Genomic DNA, 18,412 nt, shown 5'->3' on the forward strand with positions numbered 1-18,412 from the left:
ACTCAAAAAAAAAAAAAAAAAAAAGGAAAGAACATTCCATGCAGAAACGCCCACACAGCACAGCCCTTCCTACTGCCTAGGACAACTGTCTTGTGTCTCCCACCTGTCAGGTGAGTCCAAGGGGTTTCCCCCAGTCCAGGTTTAAGCTGTTCAGTGCTTCACATGCCCCTGGCCACCGTGATTGCTTCAGGGATGGGCATGAGACCAAGTCACAGGCCTGAGATGTGTGAAGACCTGTACTTGGGCATCTGGATAGAGACACTCCCTCTCTCCAGCTTGACAGGAAACCTGTGAGGATTAGGGGCTAGAACTGCTACCATGAGGCACCTGAGATGAAGATCCATCCCAGCCAGGCACAGAGGCTCACACCTGTAATCCCAGCTACTCAGGACACTGAAGCAGGAGGATCACTTGTGCCAAGGAGTTCGAGGCTGCAGTGAGCCATGATTGTGCCACTACAGTGCAGCCTGCACAGCAGTGAAAGGCTTAAACTCTAAAATGGCTGAAAAAAAAAAAAAAAAAAACACCAAGAAGAGGGCAGACGGGAGAGCCAAGAAGAGGGCAGAGCCAAGAAATGGAGAGAAACTAAGTCCTGGCATGCTCCTTTGGGTCCTGAAGCCAGCCTTCCAGTCACAACAACTGACACAGTCCCTTCTTGCTTAAGCCAGTCAGGGGGGCAAGGGGGACGAAACATAAAAACTTTTTAAAAAGCCAGTCTGACTCAGATTTTCATCACTCAGTCCGGGGGGGGGGGGAGGGCAAAAAAAATAAAAATAAAAAAGCCAGTCTGACTCAGATTTTTGTCACTCAGAACATAGGCAGTTAGGACTGACACAACCCACTGTGAGATAAAAGCGCGGGTCACCCACACCTGTTCACACTCCATGTACTCCCCATGTCTGCAATCTTCTAGACACTGAGTTTCATCTGCACCTTGAAACACGTTTCCTAACTTTATAAAGACAAAGCATATGTGGCAACAAGCTCGCGGGACAGAGGGTTGGCTCCGTGCACAGGGACTGCCACGGGGCTAGAGGATCCCATCCCTCCGCAACCTTTCCACTAGCTGCCTTGTGTAGAGCCCCACATTTCCAGATGTGTATCTGAGCTACTGAGACTTAAGACTGCTCCTCAGAAAAGGAACAGATAACCACTCTACCTGAATCTAATCAACAGCTGTATCAACAACCATAATTTCAGCTTGCCACTTTTCTGCATGAACGCCACTTCTTCTGACTTCCTGTTTATCAGCTATTATTAATCTCTTAGGTCATGCACTCCACAACACTTACTGAATATATATACACACTCTTGTTTTTTGTGACAGTCTCGCTCAGTCACCAGGCTAGAGTGCAGTGGCATGATCTCAGCTCACTGCAACCTCCACCTCCTGGGTGTAAGCGATTCTCCTGCCTCAGCCGCCCAAGCAGCTGGGACCACAGGCGCCCGCCAGTATGCCTGGCTAATTTTTGCATTTTTAGTAGAGGTGGGGTTTTACCATGTTTGCCAGGATGGTCTCGATATCTTGAACTCATGATCCACCCACCTCGGCCTCCTGAAGTGCTGGGATTACAGGTGTGAGCCACCACGCCCGGCCCTAAATAAACATTTTGACTTTTGCATTTCACAGTTTTCAACCCGCCTGTACACACTTTCCATCCTGAGGGCAACGCCACAAGGTACTGCTGTTCCTGATCTTTGGAGGGTGAGTAACTCACTCTAGGCCACGTAACAAGCAAGTGTAAGATCTCAAACTCTGCTCAGGTCGGACTCTAACCTGCAGGCTCCCCTCCTGGCCCCTCCTCTCTCAACACCCTCATCCCATGTTCTCCAAATCCAGCCGGTATTCCTAATTGCTGGGCAAAAGTCTATGAAATCAAAATATGAAATTCAAAACTCCATCACCACCAAAACGAGGTAGAGCCACTTTTATAGTAAAAAGGACAGCCCCGGCAATGCTGCTTCCTCCTGGTTTCCTGGTTTCCGGGGCAGTGGCCGTCTAACACAAGCGTCCCAGGCATGTGGTTAAGAAGCTTCTCCTAACCGCCCCTCCTTTCCAGGTGCACACCACCACACCGGGCTAATTTTTCTATTTTTTGTAGAGATGGGGTTTTGCCATGTTGCCCAGGCTGCTCTTGAACTCCTGAGCTCAAGCGATCCACCCACCTCGGCCTCCCAAAATGCCAGGATTAAAGGCACCCAGTCACGTGTAGTTTTAAGTTTTCTAGTAGCTATATTAAAAAATTTAAAAGAAGCCAGACACGGTGGCTCACGCCTGTAATCCCAGCACTCTGGGAGGCTGAGGTGGGTGGATCACCTGAGGTCAGGAGTACAAGACCATCCTGGCCAATATGGTGAAACCCCGTCTCTACTAAAAATACCAAAAAAAAAAAAAGTAGCTGGGCGTCGTGACACACGCCTGTAGTCCCAGCTACTCAAAAGGCTGAGGCAGGAGAATCGCATGAACCCAGGAGGCGGAGGTTGCAGTGAGCCAAGATCATGCCACTGCACTCCAGCCTGGTTACAGAGTGAGGCTCCGGCTCAAAAAAAAAAAAAAATTTAAAAGAAATGGGTAAATTATTTTAATAACAACATATTTAACCCAATATATGAAAAACACTTCAACATGTCATCAGTATTCCAAAAAAATCACTCGAGATATTCCCAACTGCTCTTAACATAATCTTCCAAATCTGTTGTGTATTCTACATCTGCGTCAATCACAAGCCACACTTCAAACGCTTGATGGCCACGCATGGCTAATGGCTACCATTTTGGACAATGCTAATCTAGACAACAAAAACCCACATCAATTGTTGGACTTCTGATTAAAGAGTTCTTCACTGCAATGCTTTATTCTCCAACTGGTCATTGTAATCCAGTCTCTATGAGGGTACAAGGTGGTCTGAATGCCAGTCAATTTCAGTGTCTGTCTGGATGAATAGGCACACACCGGAAGCGAAGCTGTTACTGGGAAGAGCTGCCGCAGAACCGCATCGCCTGGGCTCCAAGGTCACCAGCAGCCGTCCGTACAGCCCCGTGCGCTGGCTGGATACCTGAAGCTGCAGCAAACACACACCTCGGCTCTGGAGCTCTTTCAGAGAGATGTTCTCCTGCCAGGACCTGGAAGACACCTGGTGTTGATGCTTCAGGGTTTTTACCAGTTTCTACTTCCACCCATGCAGAAAAAGTAAAAGGGAAAGAAACACAGATAAAGATCTACTCACGGGCACTAAACATGTCCCCATGGAACTCTGAATCTGCTTCACTCCCAAACCCGCTCCTTCTACATCCCCCCTGGGCAGTTAATGCCACAACCCTTCTCCCAGTCACCTGAGACAGATGCTGCCGTTGGTCCTCCCTGCTCTACTCCTATCTGTCACTCAGTCCTCTCAGGCTCCCCCTATTTCTACCTGGACTTCTCTGCCTCTTATCCTGGCTGCCACAGCCCTGGTTCAAACCCACATCACTGCTCACCTGGGTTAAAAAGAGCCTGTCAACTACCTTATTTCTGGCCCCTCCTAGTCCAGTCAAATACAGGAGACCCAGAGACCCTCCTAATAATGCAAATCTATTCGCCTCCCTCTCCTGCTTAACCCCGCTGATGGCCAATCCTGCACACACTGAGCAGAACGCTGGCTCCTTAGCCAGGGCCTTCCCGGTTCGCCCTGCCAGTCTGCTCAGCATTCTCAGGAAGAGCCACTGCCATGGGGGCTGACTCTGTCCTTGGCACGGTTCTGAGCACCTGACTGACAGGATCGTTTCCTTCAGAGCAAACCCGTCAGGTGGGAATCATCCCACTTTCACAGATGAAGTTAAGTAAGGCTCCGAGACAGAACCTGCGAAGTCACACAGCCATATATGAAGGAGCTGGGATTCTGATAAAGTCAAGTAACTGCAAAAGCTCTCAATCGCCACGATCAAAAGCCTCTCGGACAAATTCTGCCGACCTATGGCTGCCTGCAAACTCTGGAGGCAGACTGCCTGATGGCGAGTCGGGCTATAGCGTGTTACCCTGGGCAAGTTACTTAACCCGTCTGTCTCCATCTCCTTAGACGGAAAATGACAGTAGTAGAAACCTACCCTGCAGGGTTGGCAGAGGTGCATAGGAATTAACGCATGGAAAGCACATGTGTGTCAGCTCTGTTCGTTTTGGACAAATAAATAATCCCATTCGGAAGCAAGGCCAGCTCTCACGTGGCTGTCCACACCTCTCAGGGTTGCTCCCCACCCCACCCCGCATCCACCGGCTTAACTCCAGTTTTCCTTCGGGCACCACCTCCTCCTTGGAGCCACCGCGACCCTCCCCGGGGAAGGGCGTTCCTCCTCCAGGCTCGTTCTCCCCAGCACGCGCGCAGCCGGGCCTGGAGGCGCCGGAGCCGGAGGGACTGTGCTCAGGCCCAGCCCGCAGCGGGCCGGATCCGAGGCAGCCGCTGCACCTGACCCACGCTGCCGGGGCCGGGCACGGAACGGGCGCAAACCACGTTTACCGGACAACAAGGGAAAGGGCCGCTAACCCGCTGCGGGCGGAAGTGGGGTCGGGGCCGGGGCCCAGGGTGTCAGCGTTGGGGCGTCTCGGGTCGAGAAACGAAAGGGCTTCTTAAGAGTTCCAAAGCGCAGCGCGCTGCCCGGGAGGTGCCGAGACTGACAACTCGGGGTGACCAAGCAGGGGACGGACGGTCCCTGGCCCGGACTCGGGGGTCGGAGACGAAATTCCTGCCCCAGGCTGTGAGGCCGAGCCCCTCGGAGACTCTGCCCGGGACACCGCGGGACCGACCGCGAGGGAGCGGCGCCGGCGGCCGCCTGTACCTTCGCTCCTCCACCTCCGCGTCTCTCTCGAGCTCCAGCAGCTCCAGCTGCTTGGTCACGAAGCTTTCCACGGCCGCCGAGGCCATCGCCGCCGCCAGCTTGGGCCCAGAGCCGCAGATGTCGCGCTTCCGCGCCGGAGCGTTGTTACAGCCGGACCGACGTTCCCCATCGGGCCCGTGCGTTACGCACGAGGTTCGCGTCGCTTCCGCTTCCGGCTGAGGCTGCGGGAAGATGGCGGCGGCCATGGCGGCAACCGCCCTGACAGTCACTTTCGGGCGGCTGGTGTCCGCGTGCAGCCGCAACATCCTGAGACCTTCTGGGCCCGGAGCGGGTGAGACCCGGGATATGGAGTGAAGGGAGGACGCGGAGCGAGCGCTGCTCTCTGCAGTCTCGCCATGTATGTGCCGGGGTCCGACCTGGTGCCTTGTGTGTTGATCGCGTTTGTACTGAATGAATATAGCACGGGTTTTGGAGGCGGGGGAACCCAGGTTCAGATTCTCATTCCTTCAGTTAGTAGCCTGAATTCTGACGATAGCCCTTGAACTTCGGTATAGCCCCTATATTATGGGGGACCAGCCTGCAGCTCAGAGGAGCTAGGTAACCTGTCCAGGGTCACGCAGCGGGGAAGGGGAAGAAGAGTGCTCAGGCGCAGCTCAGTTCGGCTCCAAAGCCTGTGCTTGAACCATTGCCCCAGGCTGCGAGCAGCTCTGAAAAATCATGATGAATATCCTAGCCTAATCTGAATTCAACAAAAGAAACAGCCGTATTTAAGGCGCTGGGCTGATATGAGGCTCCAAAAAGGTTATGTTCGTCAAAAACTCTGTAAATCTCTGCCTGAAAATGGTTGAAGTGTATATTTGTGTGTACGAGTGTTTATGTTTGTTTTAAACCTGGGTCTCATGTCTCACCATGACCCCAAAAAAGAAAAACTGGATCTAACTCTATTTAAAGAATTGTTCCAGCCGGGCATGGTGGCTCACGCCTGTAATCCCACCACTTTGGGAGGCCGAAGCGAGTGGATCACGAGGTCAAGAGATCGAGACCTCCTGGTCAACATGGTGAAACCCCGTCTCTACTAAAAATATAAAAATTAACTGGGCATGGTGGCGCGCGCGTGTAATCCCAGCTACTCGGGAGGCTGAGGCAGGAGAATTGCTTGAACCCAGGAGGCGGAGGTTGTGGTGAGCCGAGATCGGCCACTGCACTCCAGGCTGGGTAACGAGCAAAACTCCGTCTCAAAAAAAATTGTTCCATAATTGCCAAAACTTGGAAGCAACCCAGATGTCCTTCAGGGTATGAATGGTTACATGAACTGTAGCACATCCATACAATAGAAAGAAATGAATCATGAAGAGACATGGAGGAAACTTACATACATGTTACTAAGTAAAAGAAGTCAACCAGAAAAGGCTACATCTTGTATGTTTCCCACTCTGACATTCTGGAAAAGGCAAATCTGTGGAAACAGTAAAAAGATAGATGAGAGATAATGTGATTTGGGAGGAAAGGATGAATAGGTGGAGCTCAGAGGACTTTGGGGGCAGTGAAACTATTCTGTATGTATAATACAATGGTAGATAACATCCCATTTTAAGTTTGTCCAAATCCGTAGAATGTACACCACCAAAGGTGAACCTTAATGTAAACTGTGGACTGAGGATAACAATGATGTGTCAGTGTAGGTTCATTGATTGTAAGGATCGTGCCAGCCTTGTGGGGGATATTGATAGGAGGCTGTGGGGACGTGGGCAGGGGACATATGGGAACTCTCTGTACCTTCCACTCAATTTTGGTGTGAAACTAAAACTGCACTAGAAAATAAAGTCTGTATTAAGAAAGTATTAATTTAAGAAAGTAATAATAATCACAGAGTTGGGCGAGAAGCAATGCAGATGCCAAAATTAACCATGAGTTGGTAACTGTTGAACCTGGGAAGGGATAATTGAGAGAGAGTTCACTAGAGTTCCCTTTACTTTTGTATGTTTGGCATTTTCCGTAATAAAACTTGGGTTTAAGTAGGCAGGAAAGTTTTTACAAAAGCAGTGGGACTTACTCCATGCCACCTACCTACATGAAACCACCCCTCCAATGCTGTGTTCAAGTACAGACTCACGCTTTAAGAGAGAAAGACACACAGTGGAGTGAGTACAGAGAAGGTGACCAAACAGTGAGCAGCTGGGTCCTTGAAAGGTGAGCAAAGCAGACAGGATGGAAGTGCACAGTCACAGTCCCCAGGATGATCTAAAGGAAATACTGTGGGAGAGGAAGCAGAATGTTTGTTCCCTGTGGACCCAAGGCCAAAGCTAAAAGCAAATTAGATACAGAAGCTTGCTGAGTTTTTCACAACGGGATGGCTTCCAAGAGAGGTGCTGAGTTCAAAATCACTGGAATATTTCTATAGCGGCATCATCAGATGGCAATAATAAGTTTTTTCTTTTTTTCTTTTTTCTTTTATTTTTCGAGGCAGAGTCTCACTCTGTTGCCCAGGCTGGAGTGCAGTGTCACGATCTCAGCTCACTGCAACCTCCGCCGCTTGGATTCAAATGATTCTTGTGCCTCAGCATCCCAAGTAGCTGGAACTACAGGCGCCCACCACCACACCTGGCAAAGGGGTGATCTCTCTCCTAAGAAAAGAGACCCTCTCCTCTGAGATGGTGTTTGCATGGAAACATGCAGGAAGTGAGGGCACAGCTCACACAAGGAGGAGGATACAAGCTTGAGCCTGGCACATTTCAGGAACTGCAGGGAAGTGGAGTGTGGATGAAGAGTTAACCGGGGAAAGAGACAGAGAGGCAGATTCTGAGAGGCGGTAGGAGGTCGCATTGCCCCGCCTTTCCAGGCACCCTGCCCACTGCTGCGAGAACTTGGTTTTTTTCTCTGAAGGAAATGGGAAGCTCTTGGAGAGTTTCTGCAAAATGGAGACATCTTCTGACCTACGTGTTAACAGAATTCCTCTAGCTGCCATGCAGGAAAGAAAGGCAAGAATGAGGGTCGAGTGTTAGGAGTAATCTAGGCAAGAGAAGGTGGTGGCTTGCAGGATCTAATTAGATCCAGGATCTAATTGGTTAGATCCTGGATCGCTTGAAGGGAGAGCCAATAGGATTTGCCGATGGGTTGGCTGAGTAGTGTGCAAGAGAAGGGGGTCAAAACTGATGGAGGTTTGGGGCCTGAGCAACTGGGAGGATGAAGTTGCCCTCGTGAGAGGGAGGAGTGTGAGAGACGCAGGCATGGGAGAAATGAGGAGCCTCTGGAAGTGTGAGGTGCTCATTAGACAGAGTGGGAGGTGGGTATGCGAGTCCAGGGGAGAGGCCCTGGCTGGAGGTGTCAACCTGGGAGTCACCAGCACATCCAGGGCATTTAAATCCATCAGACTGGATGCAGTCACCAGAAGAATGGCCATGGATGGAGGAGAGCTAAAGGCCCAGGGTTGGACCCCAGGCACCCAAATGGGAGAGGAGAGAAGGCAGCCGAGGAGACACAAACAGGGAGCCAGTGCTAATGGGTGAACTTTAAAAGGGTCACTTTTATGGTATGTAGATTATAGCTTAATTTCTTTAAAAGTGGTTATTGGCTGGGCGTGGTGGCTAACGCCTGTAATCTCAGCACTTTGGGGGGTTGCGGCAGGCGGATCACCTGAGGTCAGGAGTTCAAGACCAGCCTGGCCAACATGGTGAAACCCACCCTGTCTTTAAAATAAATAAATAAATAAATAAATAATAAAAGTGGTTATTGAGAAACCTGTTCTCCGCTTTTTGCACCTAAGCACTTATTTTGAGCCCCTCTCTTCTCAGTAGGCTGAATGCCTTTGTTCCCTGGTCTATTCGATAGCTACAGTTACATCAGAAATTGCCCCAAAACTTAGCAGCTGAAAACGTTTATAGCCTCACACCAATTCTGAGGGTCAAGAACACAGGAGCAGCTTAGGTGGCTGGTTCTGGCTCGGTCTCGTTAGCTCACATGGACTGTAGTTCTCTCAAGACTCCGCTGCGCCAGCAGCTGGAGAATCCACTTGCAAGGTCGTTCCTGTGGGTGTTGGCGATAGGCCCAGTTCCCCGTCACGTGGACCTCTACGTAGGGCTGCTGACAGCAGGGCTGCCCCAAGGCCGAGATCGGAGAGAGTGAGCGCAGGCATCCAAGATGGAAGGCCCAGTGGTTATCACCTAATCCCAGAAGTGATGAGCCGGCACATCTGTCACAAGCTGTGGGACACACAGACCACTCCTTGGGGGATGACAGGGGTGACGGGGGCCAGAATAGCAGGAGGCGGGGCTCAGCAGGGCCATCGTGGAGGCTGCTCCCACACTTGGGCACGGAACAGGGGCTGAACCTACTGGGCACTTGGTGAAGGCATGAGTTAGTGGGCGGGTGCTTCTGGTCTCAGGCGCTTGTTGATGGCGTGGCAAGCTGAGCTCAGCACACATAGCCAGTAGCTGTAAGTGACGTTCTTTTGGTTTTGCTCACCTAGGTGTTTCTGCAGGCAGCTTGACATGCAGTGGTTTACACCGCATACCGGGAGGAGCAGTTTGCATTTGTTGTATTAATAGTAATGATGCATGTCTCTCTTCTTCCCCCAGGGTCCCTTTGGTCTGCTGCTCAAAGGTTCAATTCGCAGAGTACTTCATTTCCACCAGGGTAATATCAAAATGTGGGTTTTGGTGCCTCTTTTCCTTTCATTTGTAGAACCGCCTTTTTAAAGTCAAAACTTCCTACCTTTTGGTTCTCAGTAATATTTAAATTTCCTTTTTTTTTTTTTTAAAGACAGTTTCACTATGTTTCCCAGACTGGTATTGAACTCCTGGCCTACAGTGATCCCGCCACAGTATTACAGGCACGCAGCACCACTTTTGGCTTTCACTTTTTTGACGGTATTTTTCTCAGCCCCTTAAAATAAAAGACGTAACTGCAAGAAACCAAAGAGAAAGACTGTATGTGTTTGCTCTTTTTTATGGAGAAGCTTGAAATCCTAAATCAAGATTTCTGATGAGGAAGGTTGCATCAGGGTCTCTCAGAGAAACTCATTCTTTGAAAAAGCACATTTAGTGTTGATATTTTGTACTTGAGAAAAACATTTTTAAGGTATTAAAAGCTGCAGGAGACACTTGACAGCGTCCACTCACTGGTGGGAGACACAGGAGCAGTGCGGGGGAGCAGTGATCACAGGGGAGCCCCAGGGTGCAGTCTGGCTGCCCCTCACTGCCTGGGACGCCGGGCTTCTCCCAGATGGAAGCAGTGTTTGTTTCTATCTCCATAAGTGCTGGAAAGGATTATGTAAGTGTATACAGTTACAGCGCTTAGAACAGTGCCTGGCATACAGTAAGCACTCACAAAACGTTGCCTGCTCTTACTGCTGCCGGGACTCCGGGGCTTCTCCGCAGTGGGGAGGTGCAAAGGCTTTCTTGCTTCTCTGAGAAGCTGTGAATCTGAGCGTAGGAAGAGGTTGTAAGTTAGCACGTGGCCAGGTTGTGCTTGTCTGTCCTGTGTGAGAGATTAGCACCTGCTGCCAGTGTGTTCTTCTCACACTGAGCACGGCTGGGCCCATCTGGGGAGATGGCCATCAAGCACATCAAAGACGTTTTGTAGAGAGCAGCACCTTCCTTGTCCTCCTTGTCCCTCAGGTCATTGACCAGCCACAGACCACAGAGTTCACGTTTCTAGGCGCTCCAGGCCCTTCCCCACTGGGAAAGCATTCATTCCTCTCCCAGATTCTTGTGGAGCCCCTCCTGCGTGCCAGCCAACAGCATGGACGCACCTGGTCCTTGGTGTGGGGGCCGCACGTTTTGCATGTGGAGCAGGTAGTTTTCTCCTTCCTAATGCGACACTGGAGAGAAAGACTGAAATTTTACTTTGCAGTGGCAGCAGCAATAAAAGCTTAAAAAGAGTTCTGAATAGTTCAGTTTGGAATCTACCCACCCTCCCTCTTTGTAGACAGCAGAAAGTCAGAAAGATCCCACCTCCTTTTGAATCTAGGCCCTCCCTTTCTTTCCTCCCCTCTTCTCCCCCGACCTGCCTGGGTCTGAGCAGGCTGGGGAGAGTCACAAAATGAAGAAGTCAGTGGACCAGGCGCGGTGCCTCACGACTGTAATCCCAGCACTTTGGAAGGCTGAGGCGGGCGGATCACTTGAGGCCAGGAGTTTGAGACCAGCCTGGCCAACGTGGCGAAACCTTGTCTCTACTAAAAATACAAAACTTAACCAGGCATGGTGGCATTTGCCTGTAATCCCAGCTACTCAGGAGGCTGAGGCAGGAGAATCGCTGGAACCCTGGAGGCAGAGGTTGCAGTGAGCCAAGATTGTGCCACTGCACTCCAGCCTAGGTGACAGAGCAAGACCCCATCCAAAAAAAAAAAAAAAAAAAAAAAGAGGTGTTGCTTGCACCAAGCTTGGCATCCTGAGGGGGGAGGGGGAGGCGGCTGGGGACTGGTGCTATATAGCTGCTGGGATTGAGAGCACTGGCAGTGCTGGGGCCGGCTGGGAACAGTCGCCATCTGATCCCATCACAGCCCTTTCTGGTGGGTGCTTGTTTTCCCATCTGCTCAGTTTTAGACACCAGGACTAACTGTCAGGGGTCAGAGCCAGTTCTGCCTGTCAGTCATCTGGGCATGAAGGAAGAGCAGGCACTTACCTGGGAGGAGTTGGAGGTGGGCAGGGGCAGGGAACATGGTCCTGTTTGAGCAGGATGTGGCGAAGGGTCATTGGAGCTGCCATTCCAGGGCCACTGGATGCCAGGCGAGGCAGGAGAGCTGCTGGCCCTGTATCCCGGGTTGTGGGGAAAGTGGAGGGCTGGGCATTTCAGCCTGTGCCTCCAAGGTAAATGTGTCCCGAGATACCACAAGCCCAGCTTCCTTGGATGGGCACCCTTGCAGCATTGAGAGGTGCCCAAGCGTGGGCTCTTGGAGCAGACCGCTGAGAGTTCCTGCTTTAGTGAGTAAATGATGAGCCACTGCTCCCTGTGGCTGTAAGAGGATGCAGGGAGCCTGTCCTCGGGTTACCGCAGATGGGCGGGGCCTGTCCTAAATAGCCAGCCTTTTTGTGGCCTGGGGTCCCTTCCCAACATTTGTGTGTGGCCATTTCTTGGAGGCTTTAAGCTGCCTTTTCAAGTGCGTGTGACATTTGTGTATGAAATGTGTTTTACAGATATGTTCCTAAAACCTCCCTGAGTTCACCTCCATGGCCAGAAATTGTCCTGCCAGACCCAGTTGAGGAGACCAGACACCATGCGGGTAAGACCTCCCTGGGAGACGGAAACTGGAGGGCACCGCCCAGACCCTGCTCCCGTCACCACAGAGGTGGTCCCCGGGCACAGAGCGAGGGCTCCGTGTTTCCGGTGCTCCCAGACACAGCTCAGGGCAAGCACTCACGTTCACTTCTGCTGGTTAGTGTCAGTATTTCAAGTGTTACTCGTTTGACTACTCCTTGAACGCCTGCCACACTGCAGGCAGCTGGCATAAGTGAGGCGGGGTCCTGCCCTATCTCTCATCTCCCGCTCCTGGTGGGCTCAGGGACAGCTCACCCCAGCTGGTACAGTTCAGCACAGCTCACGGAAGCCGGTGCCACCCTGGCTGTTGGAGAAACACGTAGGGGCATCAGTACTCATGTCGACCTGGAGCCCACGTCAAAAGGGACCCATGATCCTCGCTTTCCAAAACGCTGGAAATCAAGACTGTTGAGTGGAATCTTCTCACAGTTTATCTTCTTACGTTCTAAATGCTGTTTCAGATACTGTGCGAGTGAAACAGGCCCACCGAGAGTTTTGCCCTCGACGCCAGCGCTCTGGTGTTGACAGTTTCTGGGGCAGGCACTCTGTCGTCCCTTCCGTGTGTCCAGCCCTCAGTCGGGCCAGGCGTCAGTGCGCATTAAATGCTTGTTCAGGCTGGGCCTGGGGGTTCACACCTGTAATCCAAGTACTTTGGAGGCCAAGGCTGGCGGATCACCTGAGGTCGGGAGTTCAAAACCAGCCTGACCAACATGGTGAAACCTTGTCTTTAAAAAATAAATAAATAAATAAATGCTTGTTCAGAGTAAACAGTGCAAGAGAGAGGGAACTGTGACCTGTGTCAGAGCAGGGATGACAGGAACGGAGCACGGAGCCCCTGTGGGCACAGGCATGCAGGGAGAACCTGTCCTGCCCCAGGGGTGGGATGTGAGGGTGGGATGCGGGGCATTCCTCATGGCAAAGGCCTCTCCTTTCACTTCTCAGCGTTTTTACACTCCTGGCCTGCTGGCTCCTCATTAATAACGAATGGGAATGAACGAGGTGGAGGGCTTCACCCGCCCTAGACTTGTAGAAGTGGAACCAGGCCTGCCAAGTGCTTAGGCGAGAAAGTCGCAGGAGGTGGTGTGGGCATTCTCTGCAGTCTTGCGGAGCGTCTGTCTGTGAAAGCCCCGCGTGCCACAGTGCCAGTGCTCCTGGAGCAGCAGACTGGCCCTGTGCCCACACTTGTGCCTGCAGGGGGTAGAGCAGGGCTGGGCCGCCCGCAGTGAGGTGCTCACAAGGGGTGCTGGCGTCCCGTCCACCAGGAGCTGCACGTCACACTGCAGTACATGGGGGAGCAGTGGAGGGTGACTGCCTGCCCACCCGCCTTACCCGCAGAGATCGTGAGGAAGGTGAATGAGCTGATCGCCACGGGGCAGTACGGCAGGCTCTTTGCTGTGGTACACTTTGCCAGCCACCAGTGGAAGGTGACCTCCGAAGACCTGATCTTAATTGGAAATGAACTAGACCTCCAGTGTGGAGAGAGAATTCGACTGGAGAAGGTGAGACCACCAAGCTTCTCTGGACATTCAGGGGCTCAGCCACCAAATATGCAATCCCTACGTTCCAGCTCACACTGAGGAGGGTCCCCCCAGTCCCAGGTGGAGGCCAACAAAGCTGAGGCTCAGAAGGGACTGTGGGGGATGCCCACGGTGGGGCTGGGGTCCAAGTGCAGGGCAGGCCTCCGCTGCTCTGAGGGCGGTACCTGGCCCAGTAAGTCTGTTCTTGGAGGAAGGGAGACCGCACATTGCACAGTGCTGAGGGCAGAACATGTCTCTATTGCGCTCTTCCAGTCTCACTAATGCACCCCCATGGAAAAATGCTTGAGTGCAGAGATCATAAAAATCCCAGCAAAGGATGTGGTGCACTTTCTAGCCCACGTCTAGGAGGAAAAACTGCGCAGTTTCTACCAAGACACTATTCTGCCATTACCTTTGACAGCAGCTGCTGTTTTTAAATGGTGAAGACTGGCTGACAGGCATTTCCCTGGGTGCTCACGTGTCTTACGCACCATTCAGAACTGCATGGCCTAGGCCGGGCATGACCCACCCCACACTGGGAGGCCAAGGCAGGGACTGCTTGAACTCAGGAGTTCCAGACCAGCCTGGGCAACATAGCAAGACCTCAAATACCTTGTCTCTACTAAAATTCCAAGCAATTGGCTGGGCGTGGTGGCACACATGTACTCCCAGCTGTTTGTGGGGCTAAAGTAGGAGGATCACTTGAGCCTGGGAAGTTAAGGCTGCAGTGAGCTGTGATTGGCCACTGCACTCCAGCCTGGGCAACGGAGCGAGACCCCACCTCAAAAAAACTGCATGGTCTATTTAGCTAAGCAGTTCTAGCCGTTAGCTCTAATTCTTTTTGCTGGGCGGGGGGGTTGGGAGGGGCGTCTATTTGATTTTTACCTACTCTGTTTATAAAATTATAATTACCTCTGCAACAGGTAACTTTTCTGGGTTGCTTAATTATCACAATATAAGATACATGATTGTGGCCGGGCGCAGTGGCTTAAGCCTGTAATCCCAGCACTTTGGGCGGTGAGTCAGGTGGTTCTCGAGGTCAGGAGATTGAGACCATCCTGGCCAACACGGTGAAACCCTGTCTCTACTAAAAATACAAAAACTTAGCCGAGCGTGGTGGCACATGCTTGTAGTCCCAGCTACTCCGGATGCTGATGCAGGAGAATCGCTTGAACCCGGGAGGCAGAGGATGCAGTAAGCCAAGATCGCAGCACTGCACTGCAGCCTGGGTGACAGAGCAGGAGTCCAACACACACACACACACACACACACACACACACACACACGCGATACGTGATTTTCTAAAATTCCTCCTCAGAAGGTAGACCTTTGCATTATTTGAAACATTTCACATTAACAAAAAATTCTAGAAAGCTTCTCCTAAGCAGATTGTTTTTCATCACAGGAAACCCACTGGGAGTGACCGTGTCATGCTGCAGCTAACTCTAAAAATACTGATTTTGTTATTTGTCATTATCTAATATGCATGTCTGCGGAGTTCGTTATATAACATACTTTGTCTCTAGGCATTTAAGTTTAGTATGATTGGATTTTTTCTAATCAGTAAAATTTAAGATGATCTCCAACATCTGATAGAAACACTGTAGCCTGGGCACAGTGGTTCATGCCTGTAATTTCAGCACTTTGTGGGCCGAGGTGGGCAGATCACCTGAGGTCAGTTCAAGACCAGCCTGGCCAACATGGTGAAACCCCGTCTCTAATAAAAATATCAAAAAAAAAAAAAAAAATTAGCCTGGTGTGGTGGTGGGAGCCTATAGTCCCAGCTACTCTGAAGGCTGAGGCGGAGAATCGCATGAACCTGGGAGGTGGAGGTTGCAGTGAGCTGAGATCGCACCACTGCACTCCAGCCTGGGCGACAGAGGGAGACTCCAGCTCAAAAAAAAAAAAGAGGAAAATAAAGAAAAAGCACTGTTGCGTTTGGAAGGCAAAGATGTCTTCATCTGTGGCCACGCTTGGTGTCATGATTTCCCGGCATCGAGAATGGCTGCCTGGCTCTTCCGAATTTGGCAGCCCTTAAAAGAATACAGTTGAGCCTAAATCATTGCACTATTAGCAGAACTGTCAGCTGCGCCTATAGACAGGTCGAATGATTTGTGCACTTTCTCTCTGTGTGTTATGCTTGGATAGATAGGGTTTTTGAAGCCACGGTTGCTATGAGGGTCACAGCAGCTACCGAGATGCAAATCCATGGTATGCAGTAATTAAGTTGTGTGTCTCCTGCCTCTGAGGGTTCGAGCGTTTCCCTCAGGCCGCCCCACGGCTGTGCGCTGGTTGGCTCACAGCCCCAGGTGTTGAATGCTAAAGAGATCACGAGCTGGCAGATGAAATTGATGTCACAGTGTGGTCAGTCTTTCTCATGTTGCATTATGCTCACGTCACTATCTGTTATTAGCGACTATGTCACTCATTGTAATGAGCTGCTGATTAAACACACCTGTTGAATTTTTTCAGGTCCTACTGGTCGGGGCAGACAACTTCACGCTTCTTGGCAAGCCACTCCTCGGGTAATGGCCGTGAAGTGCGGGGCTTTGTGTGGGGCTCCAGGGCTGGACATGCAAACAGTGGTCACGGTGCCATTAGGCCAGGTCGGGTGTGGCAACCATATTCTCTGCTGACACCAAACACAACATTTATACTTAATAGTGGTGGACATTTAGGGCCCGTGAGAACATCCAGGCCAAATTATTCGTCTCTTGCTGTTTTATTACAATGTGGTCCTCTTAAGATTTGTTCACAGGGCTGGGCGTGGTGGCTGGGCCTGGCACGGTGGCTCACACCTATAATCCCAGCACTTTGGGAGGCCTAGGCGGGCGGATCACCTTAGTTTGGGAGTTCGAGACCAGCCTGACCAACATGGAGAAACCCCGTCTCTACTAAAAATACAAAATTAGCTGGACATGGTGGTGCACGCCTGTAATTCCAGCTACTCGGGAGGCTGAGGCAGAAGAATGGCTTGAACCCAAGCAGTGGTGGTTACAGTGAGCCAAGATCACGCCACTGCACTCCAGCCTGAGCAACAAGAGCAAAACTATCTCAAAAAAAAAAAAAAAAAAAAAAAGTGTTCACAGACTCTGCAGAACTGTTCTTTGTGGTTCTTTTTTATGGTTTTCAAAATGTTTACATTATGGGCATATTTCATAATCAACAACAGAGAAAGTAAAACTTCATTTTAGAAATTCTCACCTAAAGCATTTGAAAAATAATCCAAAAGGTACATCACTGTTTATTTTTCTTCCTTCTAGAAAGGATCTTGTTCGAGTAGAAGCCACAGTCATCGAAAAGACAGAATCGTGGCCAAGGATCATTATGAGATTTAGGAAAAGGAAAAACTTCAAGAAGAAGAGAAGTAAGTTCGAGAAAGCACCGAGGGGCCCTGCTGCACGGTGCAGGTTGCCAGGCGTGTGTGGGCGGAGATCGTGGGTGTGTGGGTCTCGGGACAGGAAGCCAGGCAGGTCTCATTCTGGCTGCCACTGCCCGCTTTCCACCCTCATCTTGGAGGGGGCACCCAGAGGGCCCAGCCTCACTCCCCTTCTCCTTGACCCTCCACACGTGACCCCACTTTGTTCCAACCCATGATGCCTAGCATTGCCCCCAAGGCAGCGGTTAATCCACCAGCAGGCCTGGGGCTGTCCTTGTGGGACCACACCGAGGACAGTCCCCACAGTGAGCATCCTGAGAGACAGAACGCCATGGGGCACGGGGCCACACAGCTGAGCGGCCGCAGAATTCCGCCCCTCATAGCTCTTGTTACAGCTGCAGTTGCCAGCCTAAAACCACCAACAGTGGGCATAGTTAAATATACCCAGAATACTGGTATTGGCCTTCACCTTACAGTCAGCTGGGTAGGGCAGCCTCTCGTGTACCTACTGACACTTCCAGGTAGCCTCAGGGTAAGTCAGGTGGGGCCATCCTCCCACGCACTCCAGAGGTCGCAGCATAGACTGTGGGAAGAGAGGTGAGGTACCAGCACAGAGCACGCCACAAGGCGTCTGCTGTCCCAGCCTCTGCACCTGCCAACAGTGAGAGAACAGGCTAGCGAGGCAGTCAGCGCACACACACGGCCTGGAGATAAACATGGCCGTGTGCATCAGGGGGCATTGCAGGGGAGGGCTGTGTGCACAACCCCTGCTGTAACTGATGGCAGCAGAGTCTGTGGTCAAGCCCATGACATCTTTTCTTTCAGTCATTGTGACCCCGCAGACCGTCCTCCGGATAAACAGCATTGAGATTGCTCCATGTTTGTCGTGATCACTGAGTTAATATTTACAAAGGTGTAGAAATAAACTCTTGCTTGCCAAGGAGACTGAGTTTCTGTGTTCTGGTTTACAGCGTGCGTGCCTGCTGTGGATAGTTTAACTGAAGCAGCATGTCTGTAAGCACCCGCCCCCCCGAGCCAGGGAAAACAGGAACTCAGGGAGAATGACAAGCATGGCCCTCCCAGGGCTGGACAAATAGTGTTCCTGGCAGCCCTCCACCCCACGCAGCAGTGGGAGGGCCCAAGGGAACGCGGCAGGGTTGCAGCTGGGACTTGGAGCTGATATCAGGAGGTGCAATCTAGATTCCACAGGATGGACAAGAACAGCGAATTCCATCTCCGAGTGATCGAAGTGGACCTGTCTCCCTCCCAAGGTGCTTTTGTAAGGCCGGGGTTCAGAGCAGGTGGCCTTGGGTCCCTGCTCCTGGCCCTTCTGCCTCATGAGCACAGCAGGGACCCAAGAGGGCTGGACAGGACAGGAGGAGGGAAGGCTAGGGAGTGGGCACAGCATGTTCTGGGAACTCGTGACAACCGTGGGGACAGAGCAGAGGCCCAG

General features: G+C 51.5%; 2 protein-coding genes across 2 annotated transcripts in view; one reads left to right on the forward strand and one right to left on the reverse strand.

Annotated features, from left to right (window-relative positions):
* The window catches only part of IGHMBP2 (immunoglobulin mu DNA binding protein 2), a 35,255-nt gene extending 30,254 nt beyond the window's left edge, over positions 1-5,001 (reverse strand). The window contains exons 1-2 of the mRNA XM_032282545.1: positions 4,810-5,001; positions 2,954-3,123 (exon numbers count right to left, since the gene is read on the reverse strand). Of these exons, the coding sequence (XP_032138436.1) occupies positions 2,954-3,123; positions 4,810-4,895 (256 nt within the window). The 5' untranslated portion in view covers positions 4,896-5,001. The remainder of the gene's footprint in view (positions 1-2,953; positions 3,124-4,809) is intronic.
* Positions 4,997-17,904, forward strand: MRPL21 (mitochondrial ribosomal protein L21). Its single transcript, XM_032282546.1, has 7 exons — positions 4,997-5,140; positions 9,384-9,441; positions 11,943-12,028; positions 13,399-13,562; positions 16,053-16,105; positions 16,844-16,947; positions 17,785-17,904. Exons 1-7 carry the CDS (start codon positions 5,041-5,043, stop codon positions 17,847-17,849), a joined length of 630 nt encoding a protein of 209 aa, XP_032138437.1. The 5' UTR covers positions 4,997-5,040; the 3' UTR covers positions 17,850-17,904.
* The last annotated feature ends 508 nt before the right edge of the window (positions 17,905-18,412 follow it).

The sequence above is a fragment of the Sapajus apella genome, unplaced genomic scaffold, assembly GCF_009761245.1.
Source record: "Sapajus apella isolate SASKATOON/1434 unplaced genomic scaffold, GSC_monkey_1.0 scaffold14, whole genome shotgun sequence".
Classification (NCBI taxonomy): Eukaryota; Metazoa; Chordata; class Mammalia; order Primates; family Cebidae; genus Sapajus; species Sapajus apella.

What these genes read in the sequence shown, in the direction of transcription:
- MRPL21 (XM_032282546.1), top strand. Translation starts at nt 5,041, where the DNA reads ATGGCGGCGGCCATGGCGGCAACCGCCCTGACAGTCACTTTCGGGCGG. An exon ending in AGTACTTCATTTCCACCAGG is followed by an intron (nt 9,442 to 11,942) that starts GTAATATCAAAA and finishes TGTGTTTTACAG; the next exon opens with ATATGTTCCTAAAACCTCCC. An exon ending in GGAGACCAGACACCATGCGG is followed by an intron (nt 12,029 to 13,398) that starts GTAAGACCTCCC and finishes CCTTACCCGCAG; the next exon opens with AGATCGTGAGGAAGGTGAAT.